Raw genomic sequence first — 14,210 nt, forward strand, 5'->3', positions numbered from 1 at the left:
ATGATCTCCAAATTTTTCAACTCAAGAGCCCATCAGTAAAATATATGTACCTTAATAAATAGTTTACATCTTGAAAAATTGCATATACTTAGTAGTTGCCTAATATGATCTGTCACTTTATATGATATATACAATATATATTATTACACATTCTGAAAATATAAATTCAAAATTTTGAAGATAACAATGCTTCAATTTAATAATTCTCACTAAAATATTATTAGATTTTTAAATGGAATATTGATTACACTTTTAATACAGCAATCCAAAAGTGTAGATCTAAGTTCAGTTTAACACTTGGTTTTAATGGTTATCAGAACTGATACTTCACCAAGAGACATTAAATCTGTACTTTTGTGTGAATGTATAGCCAATAGATCACACTGAGTGCTCTGTTTTAACATTCATTTCTTCACATCTTCAGTAATGCTTTCTAATTGCACTTTGAAATAATATTACTAAAAGGAATGTGTATTTAAATGTATAAATGAATGCATTTAAGTTTGTGCCATATTATTTTCCAGATATTATTTCAATTAGCGTACCTCATCATGGAGAGCAAAGCTGTTTTCCAATGGTGCATGACTTTTTAAAACTCGAAGTAGAAGAAACTGCTAAACATGTATTATTGACTTTAGAGAAATTATGTGTTGAATTGATTATTACTTTAAATATGATTGAAAATTGTGGATCTAAATGCATATTTCAAATAGCCCTCTTAATAATTTGAATTTTTAAATGACATTTTATCAAATCTGAGTAGATCTTTATGTATTTTGATTTGGTTGACTTACATGGACTTAGAGCTTGGATAGCAACTTACCATATAAGTAGAAAAATAGTCAGTTCTGTCATTGTCCCATGTGTATATTTTTTATCAGGATTAATTTTAACCCACAGTATACTTGGAGACACTTTAGGTCCTAATTTTTTACTTTGTTCGTGTTACTTTGTTAAAACTACATAATGTTTAAAAACATATTCATGTTACTTTGTTAAAACTACATAACTACGTAACAACAGGGGCAAACCTCTCTACCTTTAGGAACAAACACTCATCTTGCTGAATGGTTTGAGAGCATGAGTGTCATATAGATTTTAAATAGTAAATCCTGGGGAGCCTAAGTGGCTCAGTTGGTTAAGCATCTGACTTCGGCTCAAGTCATGATCTCATGGTTCGTGGGGTCGGGCTCTGTGCTGACAGCTCAGAGCCTGGAGCCTGCTTCAGATTCTCTCTCTCTCTCTGCCCCTCCCCTACTCTCTCTTTCAAAAATAATAAATAAACATTAAAAAATAATAATAATAAACCTTTATTTTCCTTGGAAAAGTATCAAGGGCAATTCTAATGTGTTTCTCCTATGTCCCAGTAGATTATTTTAAGGCATTCTACTTGACCACCAACATGGACCACATTTGAAGACTATCACATTCCTAGATTCTTTGATCACAGAGAACAGTGAAGACAGGCGTCTCCACTAGGGGATCACTGGCATAACGCACTAAATCTTACTCATGTTTACAAGACCTTCACCACTGATGTCTTGACTAAGTTCAATGAATACTAATGCCAGACAGCTGACCATGTCACTACTCATTACTGTTTCACTCTTCTACTTTTGACCATTTTTAAAATTAAGTAACTATTAGCAGCTAATATAATAAATGTCTAAACATTTAAGTTTGTGAAATTTTCAATGCCAATTTAATTTTTCTTTACTGGCCCTTCATCTGTGGTTTGGTAGTTTTGTAAAGAGCTTAAGGGCATTATCTTCCCTACCCTGTCTACTAGGTACAAATCTTTGCCCTGGTACTTCCTACTTGTGTCACCTTGGGCACATTATTTAACCTCTCTGTGCCTCTGTTGCCCTAATTGTGAAATAAATGTAATGATAGTGATAATATTAAGAATATTAAGAATTACCCCCATTGGGGCGCCTGGGTGGCGCAGTCGGTTAAGCGTCCGACTTCAGCCAGGTCACGATCTCGCGGTCCGTGAGTTCGAGCCCCGCGTCGGGCTCTGGGCTGATGGCTCAGAGCCTGGAGCCTGTTTCCGATTCTGTGTCTCCCTCTCTCTCTGCCCCTCCCCCGTTCATGCTCTGTCTCTCTCTGTCCCAAAAATAAATAAACGTTGAAAAAAAAAATAAAAAATAAATAAAAATTAAAAAAAAAGAATTACCCCCATAAAAGTTTGCATGAGGGTGAAATGAATTAAAAATAGCACTAACAATAATGTCTAGCACACAGAAAATGCTCATAAATATTATTTTTGTTATGGACCCAAGTTTCAATGTTACAGCAATTTATAACTACCTGCAAAATGCTTTTTATCCCAGAACAACTGTTCACCCAATTGTAAATCCCAGCAGCCCATGCTTGGTGGGAGAGCATTGCTATCTTCTAAAGAATAAACCTCAGGGGGGGCGCCTGGGTGGCGCAGTCGGTTGAGCGTCCAACTTCAGCCAGGTCACGATCTCGCGGTCCATGAGTTCGAGCCCCGCGTCAGGCTCTGGGCTGATGGCTCAGAGCCTGGAGCCTGTTTCAGATTCTGTGTCTCCCTCTCTCTCTGCCCCTCCCCCGTTCATGCTCTGTCTCTCTCTGTCCCCAAAATAAATAAACGTTGGAAAAAAAAATTTAAAAAAAAAAAAAAAAAAAAAAGAATAAACCTCAGGGTATTTATACCATGAATACTGTTAATATCTCAGATGTTCTGTGAAGGATACTCTCCTCTTATAATACTTAGAACCTGTTTAAAAATGTTTAGTATGTTTTCAGATTGCTTCAACTGTTTCAAATACTGTACCATCATAATTTCTGTGAGTTTTCACCAAATTTGAATTTTTTTAATGTTTATTTTTGAGAGAGAGAGAGAGAACAAGCAGGGGAGGGGCAGAGGGAGAGAGAGGAAGACATAGAATCTGAAGCAGGATCCAGGCTCTGAGCTGTCAGCACAGAGCCTAACACGGGGCTCAAACTCATGAACCACAAGATCATGACCTAGGCCGAAGTCAGACGCATAACCGACTGAGCCACCCAGGCGCCCCAAGTTTTCACTAAATTCGTACTAATGCAATTTTACATCTAAGCTTTAGAAAATTTATTTCTAGCCATTATTTCCTTAACACAAGTTTGTTAACAGGTGCCGGCCTAATCCATCACTTCTCAGCATAACTGTCACCGTGCACATCAAGGGATTTCTAATGGGAAGTTCTGCCTGGCCAGGGTGTGTTCTTTACTGGGCTCAAACCTTTTGTATGTACTTTCGTCCACTGTATACTATATATTTTATCAGTCTCCGCACATACACACATGTTCTGGTTCCACAACAATTGCAGCATCTGAAAATTTACCCCCTCTTCCTTTGAGATCTCTTTTCAAGCTGTCATATGTGAAGAGGGTGATGTCTTTAGGGGTTTCTACTAAGAAGCTAGTGTCGTCAGGTTACAAAAAAGATCAGATGTGAAAATAATTTTAAAGCTATGGAGTTGTGGTGGCCATACAAAACACAGGGTGCCCAATTAATTGGAATTTCAGATAAACAACAAGTTATTTTTTAAGCATGCCCCAAATATTGTATGGGAGATACTTATACTAAAAAAGTTTTTGTCATCTAACTGCAATTCAAATTTAACAGGCATCTTGTCCTTTTATTTACTAATGAGACAACCCTATGAGAAGGGCTTATCAAAGTGTGTGTTATACAGAAGAAAATGTGACAAGGACTTGAAGGTATAAACTGTATTTCTGACTTACTGAAAAGGAAGTTGTGTACTAGTTATAATTTGTGTTGATCTTCTAAGAAACGTAGAAACAGAATCCACAAATAAGTTTTTGTCTAATTGATTATTCATCACATATCTAGAACATCAGTAATAAATACAAGTTATTGATAAGTTCGTATTTTTTTAAACTGGATTTTAAATTTTTATTTAAAATATAGGAAACAGTATTTCTAGGGTATTTCATATATATATATATGTAATTTATATTTTATATTTACATGTCTTTTACCTTGCATAGATTTCTGTTGCTGTCGAAACAAATTACCACAAATTTAGTGGCAAAACAACAAATCTACTGTTTCACAGTTCTGGAGGTCAAAAGTCTGGGTACAGCATGGCTCAGCTGTTTCTTCTGCTGAGAGTCCCACTCGGGCGAAAATTAAGGCCTCAGCCATTCTAGAGGCTCTGGGGGAAGAATTTGTTTCCACGCTTCTTCAGGTTGTTGGCCAGATTCAGTTTCATGCAATTGATTTCTTTGCTGGCTGTGGCACAGAGGTCAGTCTCAATTTGTAGGGGCCTCCCACATTTCCTGACTGACGACCTCCTTTGTCTTCAGTTTTCTCTGACCTCCACTTCTGCCTCCTCTCTCCTGCCTCTCTTCCTGTCTTCCGTAGCACCTCGCTGCTAAATCCCTTCTGCCTTCCTCTTTCATTTCTAAGGGCTCACGTGCTTACATTGGAACCAACAGGATAATTCAGGATAACTTAAAGCCCATAACTTTATTCTATCTGCACAATCCTTTCTGCTGTATTCACAGGTTCCAGACATTAGCTGTGCCCATTTTCTCAGAAGAGGGGTACATTTTTTGCTTACCACATATTCTAATTTTTTCTGATACTCTGTAATTAGCATAGTAAGTAAGTAAGGGGTGATTCCAATTAAGAAATAAAATCAGAATGAAGACAAAACTCCGACTACTTGATTCCAGTGTAGCTAGTAAATTTGTTTTTAGTTAAGAGATGATATCTTCTCATTTTAAAGCTTCAACTGCAAACTACTGAGCCATCTCGGCAGTGATCTAGGGACTGAAAATGAGTCATTGTTTTTTGAGTTTTGTTTTTGCTTTTAGTGCCCTCTCGGTAGGCTAGTAGAAACCCACCCTTTGTCCATGGCAGAAGCAGATTAACTAGGCCAGTTAATTTAAAGGTAATAAAACTATTTGAAAGGACATAGCAGTTGTAATCATGACACATTCTTAAATGAACCAGATTCCATTTGATGTATATGAAAAATTAAAGCATAGGTCTAAAAGTGCTGTAAGAGAGATTTTCTCATTCTTTTTGGTGAGATCTGACATCAGCATATAGATGGCTTCATCAATTATTGAGAAAAAGACTAAGAAAAGAAAAATGACTGATTGGGATGCTTCATTTTGAAGTCTGAATTTGAAGCCCTTGGGTTGAATGTACCTGTAGGTCTAAATCTTTCAGAATTAGCTCATGCTCTCTCCCCAGCTTATCTATGTAAATTTTTTGTTTAAAAAAAAATAAGGTACTTAAACATTTTTAATGCACTCCATCAAACATCAGAGCATGTGTGCCGGGCTTTGAAGCCACTGCATATATCAACGAAGGTAAGAAATAGATCTCCGTATAGATAAATATTCCTTAAGATGAAGCTAGGGGAATGATTTTAAATTTAAAATACTGCTTTCTCTCAAGGGTTAAGTTTTCATGATTTTGAGTGATTTTTTTTTTCGCAGCTATTTTCATTCTCTCTATATTCTCAAGTGCGGCAATGAATTTCAGAGTTCTTGTTTGCCACCTAACGTGCTTGTCTTGCTTATTATTCCCAGAAAAGTATTAAGGACTCCTAATTGACAAGCTAAAACTGTTTTTTTTTTTAATTGAAACAAAAAGGATAATGAATGACTCTGTTCAATTGTAGGTCATTAATTAGCCCCTGTGCTTTCGTGGAACTCATATTTAGTGATAACTAAAAAGGGAACCACAGCTGATAAAATCAGCACACATTGGTAAACATTAATGATCAAGAGTGTGAATCATTTGAAAGGCACCATTTTCTTAATTAAGGTTCATATTAATGATGTTCCTCGTATTTTAGAGAATCGCTCAAGTATTCAAGTCCATTATCATGGAGCCAGAATTGCCCATAAACACAGTGCTAGTAGTACCTTTCCAATTATTTAACCTAAAATGCAGTTATTTAGCCTCAAAGTCGTTACTTCTCGAATAATTGCAAACCATTCCTCATGATCAGAAATAACTTTTAATTCTATATAATCTTGGTTTGGGCTTTTGTTTTTATCTTCTCAGACTATTTGTACTTATTTCATAAAACATTCCCTTCTGAAAATATTTTTCCTTGCCATGTAGAATGCAGAGTTTCAACTTAATTTCCACCTCTAAGTAAATAAAGTCATGTGCCTTTGGGTGGTACTGATTCTTTAGTTATGGTTTTTTCACTCTATTTAAACATGGATCTAAAGTAGCTTATATATTTATGGATTAAGAGAGAATGCAGGCAGTGTAAAAGCAGCAAATGTAAGTTTTTTGTTACCCCAAATTTGCTGAATATTATAATATGATGGTGGATTTGTCTCTGAGTTTTGTTAAGGAAAAAAACTATTCTTATATTTGGTAAGGAAGACTTTTTCAGGACTACTGTGATAGGTGTCAAAACTATTGCAATAGGGGAGAGAGAGTCAGCTCAATTCTGAATACAATAAATATAGCTGGAGATTTATAGCCAAGGATCAGGTTGTGTGTTGGGGAAAGGAGATGCGTGGGAAATTACTAAGAGCAGATAGCAAGGGTAGGGAGAATTCTTGCTAAATTTACTTAACAGGACTCTTGCTAAAAGGCAGGCCAGTGTGATCAGATACCAAGGTTGGGGGTGGTGAGGAATTTAATTAGATATTGAGAGTGACCAGATATCAAGGGTGGTAGGATTCTCTCTAAGCTGACTTAGCAGGATTCTTGATAAAACTGAACTCTGCAAAGGTGGACATTGAAGCCAAATACTGAGGCCTAGTTGAGAAGAGAGCTCAGAGGAGGCTTACTAAAGTTTGGTCAAGAATTTTGTCAGTGTTCTAATGACTAAGGCAAGGGAAGAACATGTTTGCATACAGAATTTTCATTGTCCAGAACAGTAGAGAATACTGTCACGGTTTACACTGCCATCGAATTGAACTCAAGCCTGATTTTATCATTTGGGTTTCAGTTTTCAATAAACATACACTGGGAGGCAGTATGTAACAAGGTGGCATTTAAACAGGAGTGGTGAAGGAATTTGCCCTGGCAATTCCTGAAAGCCCGGCAAATACAACCACCCTAGGGCACGCTGGTGGGCTGGAGGAAGGACAGAGAATCCAATGTGAATGTAGTGACGAGATCAAAGGATAGAGATGTAGGACGTGAGAGAAGAGGTATAGTGAGACAAATCTAGAGGCCATTGTGAACTCCTTAGATCTAACTCTGAGTGAGATGAGAAGCCATCAGAAGATTCTAAATAGAGACATGGTATGACTTATATTTTAAAGGGATCAGTCTGACTGCTGTAACGTGAGAATAGAAGGCGAAGACAGAAGCTGGGAGACCAATTAGGGGGCTTTTGTAATAGTCCAGATGAGGCACAGTGTGGCCTCTCCCAGGAGAGGCACTGCAAAGACAGTAAGTGGTAGTCATATTCTGAATATGTTGTAAAGGTAGAGGAGAAGGGTTTGCTGATGAAGAAGCCTGATCTTCTAGAAGGATGAGGTAACTTTTTTTTTTTTTTTGAGGTGAGGAGATTGAAGCAAAACTAGGTTCTTTGGGGAAAGAAAGGCAGCTTGGTTTTTGACATGTTCAACTCCTGATGCCTACTAGACCTACTGAAGCAGTTGGGTAGGACATTAAGGATAATATTTTGAGGGGCACCTGGGTGGTTCAGTGAGTCAAGCATCCAACTCTTGATCTCGGCTCAGGTCATGATCTCACTAACCATGAGACAGAGCCCCACGTCAGGCTCTGACAGCACAGAGCCTGCTTGGGATTCTCTCTCTCCCTCTCTCTCTATCTGCCTCCTGCCCCACTCACACTCTGTCTCCTTCAAAATAAATAAATAAATATACATATATATTTATATATATAAATATATATATTTATATATATAAATATATATATTTATATATATATATATATAAATATATAAAATATATTATATATTTATAAAATAATATATATTTTTATATTTATAAATAAATAAATAAATAAAGGATAATATTTTGAGCCATTGGGTCTGATAACCCAGGAAATGAATGTGCATAGATAGATCTGATGACTGAGACACTGAGTAATCTCTTATTTTCTCTGCGTTGCCTCCTTTGGCTTCACTAGTCATTCAAGATTGGCTTAGAAATTGTATGTTAGTGTGCCATTACCTGTGTTCTTTTACACTACTATGCAGTCACTGGGCACTTACTGAATAGTGTTGTACCCATCGATTGGTCATCTCTTTCATTATACTGTAAGTTTCTTAAGGAAAAGGCTTAAAAGTGTTCTTTTAAGGGAAGTGGAAGAATAAATTAAAATCCTTCGCATTTAACATAAAATCTAAGTAATATTCAGCCTTGTCTACTTCACTCACCTCTTTTCATACTACCCTTCCCTTTATTTACTACACCCCAGTCCCCTTTGCTAATTCCTTCAGCGTATACCATATCCTCAACTCTCTCAAGCCTCATGGGTTCTTTGATCTGCTAATGCATTATAACTTATTAAGTCTTGGTTTAAATACTAAATCCTAAGAGAAGTACTTCCTGAACCTTTATCTTAATCCACCCTCGTTTTGTCTCTCCTAATAACCCAAATTTGTCACTTGATAGCATTTATCACAGTTTGTAGATTTATAAGTATTTATGTGATAATTTACTATAGAATTGTCTTAATACATTTATGAGAACAAAGGACAATGTCTGTTTTGTTCATTAATATACCCACCTCTCACCACTATCCCAGAGACTTGAGCCCTTTATAAAATGTTTAGAATACATGTAAAAAGTTTCATATATTTGAATTAGTACCAATGAATGTGGATAATATAATCAACATGTTTGTGATTTTATTCATTACGTAAAACTGTAACACCATTTGATAAATATATTTTTATCTGTGTTCTCTTATAATTGGGAAAGTATAAAATTATGGAATAGGAATTAGTCTCCTGCTTGTCCAGCAACACCTGGTTTTTATAAGTATGTAAACATTCTCCCTATTGGACACAAAGATGTACTTTCCAGAACTGGATCACCCATAGGGAATAAGTTTACATACTTATAAAATGATGTGGAACAACATTTCAAATATATGCGTACTTCTGAGAAGACATAGCAGTATGAGCAACTATTTTTCAAGCCTGTTTTATTGAAAACAGTTTAAGAAACTTTAGTTAATATTATAAATTAGTCACATGGAAAATGCATGCAACTAGAAAACAATTTTTTTGTTAAAGCTATCTCACAACTCTTTGCTGAGATGACATATTCAATATAAATACTTCATAAAAATTCTTCGAAAATACTCAAACCAACAGTGGTTTGACATATATTATTTATACTAGCCGAATTATAATACTTTTTATTATTTAAAAATATATACATATAATTATAGAATTAAATACAGTTGTTTCCAAATTTACTTAAAGAAGCTATAGCTATAAAACCCTAGAAAATATGATGCATCCCTCCTTCATAAGTATAGTCTCCTTACAAACTTAAATATTATTAAATTATCATTTCAGTTAGTTATTTGAGCTAAGATAGGGTAAAACTATCAATTCAATCAATTTTAATATGCTTTCTCTCCCCCTCTACAGTTGCTGAATTCTTTTCTTTGTATCAAAGAATTATTGTAATTAGAATTAATTAATCATATAATTAGAAGTAATAGACATTTGGAAGCAGAAAGAACAGAATAGACCCTCATTCCTCTAAGATTTTCTCTCAAGGACTTCTCCATGGAGAAGTGACTATATGAAATTATCTGACCCATTATTTCATACTGCTATTTATAATAGTAATTAGTAAATTTTGAGAAGTTATACAAAACTTCTTAGAATATAGGGGAAAAAAGCCAATTTTTTCCATAGCTATAAGCTCTTGAAATACTAGTAAAGAATTAGATTAAAATACTGCATTTTGCTATTTTTACAAAATGGCTTTTGAAAAAAATGTTTGGATTAATAAAACATATTCAATAAATGATTAATCGATAAATTATTTTTATAATATTTAATATTTTTAATTGTTAGTATTCTCATATTAAAGTGGACATACACTAAAAGGTACCCTTAATTTAGTCTTCTGGGACCACAAATATGACCTAAAGGTTTCCAAAAATACGGGAAAGAGGAAACGTTTCATAAGCAGTCACTTTAAAAGGAGTAAAAATTGTGTGTATTCTACTTAGCCCATAATAGGAAATATAAATAATAGAATGATAAATGCTTATTAATAAAATACCTATGCCTTCAGAAACATTTCTTTCATTGATTGATATTTTGAAAGATTCTGAGGTTAAATCTGAGGGAAGGAAATTTCAGCATAAATATTAGGCGACATTGCTAGATGAACCATACAAAAGAAAGTACATTCAAACATTTTCTAGGTTTTTGAAGGTGTTTTGTTGGGTTTTCTAATCCCTCTGATCTCTTTTTCCAGTTTAAATTTTTAAAAGCTGACAGAATTATCACTAACACTTCTCATTGAAGAAACAGCACACAATTGAATGAAGAAAAATTTGATTTCTCAAATGTTCACAAAGTTTTTCAAACCAAAATTTTACTTAATGTGCATATTAATCTTATTATTGGCAGCAGCTGATAATCATCAATCTGTAGATGTGATCATACATCTGAAGAAGTTTCTTGAACAGGTTGTTTCTAATAGAGTCTGGCAAATTGTATTACCATCTGTACGAACAATTTTCAGTGATATTATAAAGATCAACCCCAGATCTGTTTCTACCAGAGGGTTTGTACTTTGTAATATACATAAAAGTTCTAAGATTTTCTAGTTTCCATCTTATTTGAAATCTTTACTATTTATTTATTCCCTTTATATGTATCTAATTTACTATGAAAACGGTCTTTTCTTTGAAATTCATTTATTTTCTCAGGTTAATCTCTTGGCTTTTGGATTTATCATATACAAAGTTTTTCGTCACACTGCAGGGTTGAAACCAGAAGTTAGTTGCTATGAGAACATAAGGTAAATGTCTCTTTCACTCTATTTCTTTAGTAGTTAAAAGATTGAGTACCTTAAGGCACAAATAACTCTTGGAAAGGCTTTTTTTTTTTTTTTTTATAACTTTCTTCTGCCATATTAAAAAAACTTATTGTCAAATAGCATTTTAAATATGTTTAATAAGACTATAATCACCACAGATTAAATGGTAAGTAAAGCCATCTTTTCTAACATAATCCCCTTTGAAAGAAAAGATGATGGCTGTGTTTTAAGGCAAAAATTGGCCTTAGCGATTTTCTTTGGAAAACATTCCTCAGAGCTTAGTAACTGTGTTTCTTTCTTGTGACTCCTAGTTTGCATGCTGCCATGATTTTTCCTTCAACCCTCTCTTTAAAACTGATTTATTGAGACCTCGAAAATGGTTTGTTCAGGAAAAACTGAAGTGTACTATAGGCAACATTAGAAACGACTAACGTTTGTGTTGCTTGGAAACACTCCTGTAGTTTCAATACCTTACACAAGATTTATAGTTAGGATTTAGCAAACGTTTGATCGATTACTTTCTTTTACTCCTCACCATTCATAGCTTCATGTAGTGTGCTGGTTTTAATAAAGTTGAAAATGACTCATTTTCTGAGGTATACTGCTAAAACATCTTCTGCAGGAGAGAATGATTGGACAAAGAATGAATAAGAAAATAATCATTAGTTGCCTCATTTTCAAAGCAATGTCCTCAGTGAGCAGGATTGAATGTTGTTTTACCAGAAGTCATAGGCAGTAAGTTGAAAATATGTAAGAGTATGTGCATGTATTTTTTTTTTAATTTTTAAGAAAGCGGTATTCTGACATGAATTTATTTTGAGGCAACTGTATTGTAACAGCAGAAAAAAGAATCTAGTTTTATATTTTGTGCTTTCTTCTTTACTAAACCTGAAAGGAAAGCGGAACCTTCCTTTGATGTCATGCACATGTACTCACCCAAGTCCACCCGGTATACTTTGCAAGGTTTCTTAGGGAAAATGCTCCCTAACAGATAGATGTCTTACCTTCAGGAATTATTACAACATTTGATTTGAAATCAAAGCACATACACTGCAGTATACTAGATAAAAATATTTTAAGATTAAGGGAATTCCAGGACGCTTGGGTGGCTCTGTCGGTTAAGTGGCCAACTTCAGCTCAGGTCATGATCTCACAGTTCTTGAGTTCGAGCCCTGCCTCGGGCTCTGTGCTGACAGCTCAGAGCCTGGAGCCTGCTACACATTCTGTGTCTTCTTCTCTCTCTGCCCCTCCCCTTCTCTTTCTCTCTCTCTCTCTAAAATAAGTAAACTTTAAAAAACATTTTTTTTAAAGATTAAGGAAATTCCTTGAAAAATACCATATTTTAATAGCGTTGCCTTCATTTTGGAAGTGCATCCCTGTCATGGTGCAGTAACATACCCTAAAGGCTGTCCCACGTAACTAGCATGATGTATCAGTTTCAAAATCCTTATTGGTCTTTGCAGAAGATTTCTTAATTGTACCAAAAAGCCATTTCCCACATAATTTGAGGAGTTTAGGGATGTGTTGAGTCTATGTCATTTTCTTAACCGAAACATTTCAAATGTGTTACAGGTCTTGTGCCAGAGGAGCCCTTGCTCTCCTGTTCCTTCTCGGCACCACCTGGATCTTCGGGGTTCTCCATGTCGTGCACGCATCAGTGGTAACAGCTTACCTCTTCACCGTCAGCAATGCTTTCCAGGGGATGTTCATCTTCTTATTCCTGTGTGTCTTATCTAGAAAAGTAAGCAGTTTCTTTTATTATAGTTGCGGTCAACCCTATAGCATATTCATGTAGCATCGGCTACCAAATTGATAAAAATTCTTATTCTCATGGATTTGTGCTGTCTTTATTGCCTAATGCAGTACATTTTACTATCAAAATAATTGGAACATCTATCTGTTCGTATGGAAATATGCTTTAAAAAAACTTGCTCTTAGGAATGTGAACGTAGCTTATATTAATTTAAGCATATTCTGACAGATAATGAGAAAATCATACTTTAGAAAACGAAATATAACAATTTAATGTGATTTGAAAATAATTTGATGTGACCATTGCAATTATGTTTAACATTTCTTTTTTTTTCTTCTTTTTAGATCCAAGAAGAATATTATAGATTGTTCAAAAATGTCCCTTGTTGTTTTGGATGTTTAAGGTAAAAATAGAGAACTGTGGATAATTTTTGCTCTACATAAGAAAACCAAGCTGTGGATGGCCAATGTATAAAAATGACTTGAATCAATGATCTAATTATTAATTACTAGATAAGTATTTTAAATCCATTTTTCTGTTTACAGTGTAGAAACTGTAGATAAGATACCATAATTATGTACCATATAGCTATAGTTTGCTTTCCCACATGACATAGTTAGTTATGTCAAAATAGTATTGCAAATATTTGAAAAGTAATTGGTTTCTCAGGAGTGATATCACTGCGCCCAAGGAAAGACTTTCTTTCTAACACAAGAAATATATGAATGTCCTGAAGGAAACCACTGGATTGATATTTTTGTGACTCATGTTGCCTTTGAAACTAGTCCCCTATCACCTTAGTAATGAGCTCTGTTACAGAAAGTGGAATATGAGAGAATGAAGGGGCAGAATGTAAAGCAGTAAAAAGGAAATGGCTATTATAACAATGAGATGTATTTTGAGTAAACTTGTTTTTTTGTAAACTAAATGAGAAATTATAGCTGAAAAATTGAATAAACACTTCTTACCATTGCATGAATTTTTCTGAACTTAAATTTATACTAAAACAACTTAGACCTTTTCTGTATTTCTTTCCTAATATTCAAAAAAAAACCCACAAAACTTTACAAATGAAAAGTCAGGCAATTATGTTCTGGTTTTTGGGTTAACATCATAAGGAGGTATGTGCTGTTTCCATACTAATTTCATAGATTATAACTTCAAATCTTTAATCAGAAATACATAAATGTGTCAAACTATAATATTTTTCATGGCTGTAAATGTAAAAATTGTGTATATAAAAATTGAAGTATTCTCTTCTATAACCTTTCAGTGTAGTGAATAATATTGGATCTCATTAGGCTAGTATATTTGAGTTCTTTATTTCTTTTAATTTTGGAAATATTATAGTTCACATGACAATATTCCCTTTTAACTTACTATTTTTAAAAGGGCATTGTAAATATGAAAGTATTCAGAAAGTGAATTGCCATTTTTTTCTGTTCAGAAAAGT

The 14,210-nt window shown here is 34.5% G+C and overlaps 1 protein-coding gene across 1 annotated transcript in view; it reads left to right on the plus strand.

Moving 5' to 3' along the window:
• The window catches only part of ADGRL4 (adhesion G protein-coupled receptor L4), a 108,058-nt gene extending 94,894 nt beyond the window's left edge, over positions 1-13,164 (plus strand). Inside the window, exons 13-15 of the mRNA XM_047085466.1 lie at positions 10,895-10,986; positions 12,577-12,745; positions 13,102-13,164. Of these exons, the coding sequence (XP_046941422.1) occupies positions 10,895-10,986; positions 12,577-12,745; positions 13,102-13,164 (324 nt within the window). The remainder of the gene's footprint in view (positions 1-10,894; positions 10,987-12,576; positions 12,746-13,101) is intronic.
• Positions 13,165-14,210: the final 1,046 nt, after the last annotated feature.

Source organism: Lynx rufus, unplaced genomic scaffold (genome assembly GCF_022079265.1).
Source record: "Lynx rufus isolate CCGP_SWC_20201006 ecotype Redwood Valley unplaced genomic scaffold, mLynRuf1.p SCAF_2, whole genome shotgun sequence".
Classification (NCBI taxonomy): Eukaryota; Metazoa; Chordata; class Mammalia; order Carnivora; family Felidae; genus Lynx; species Lynx rufus.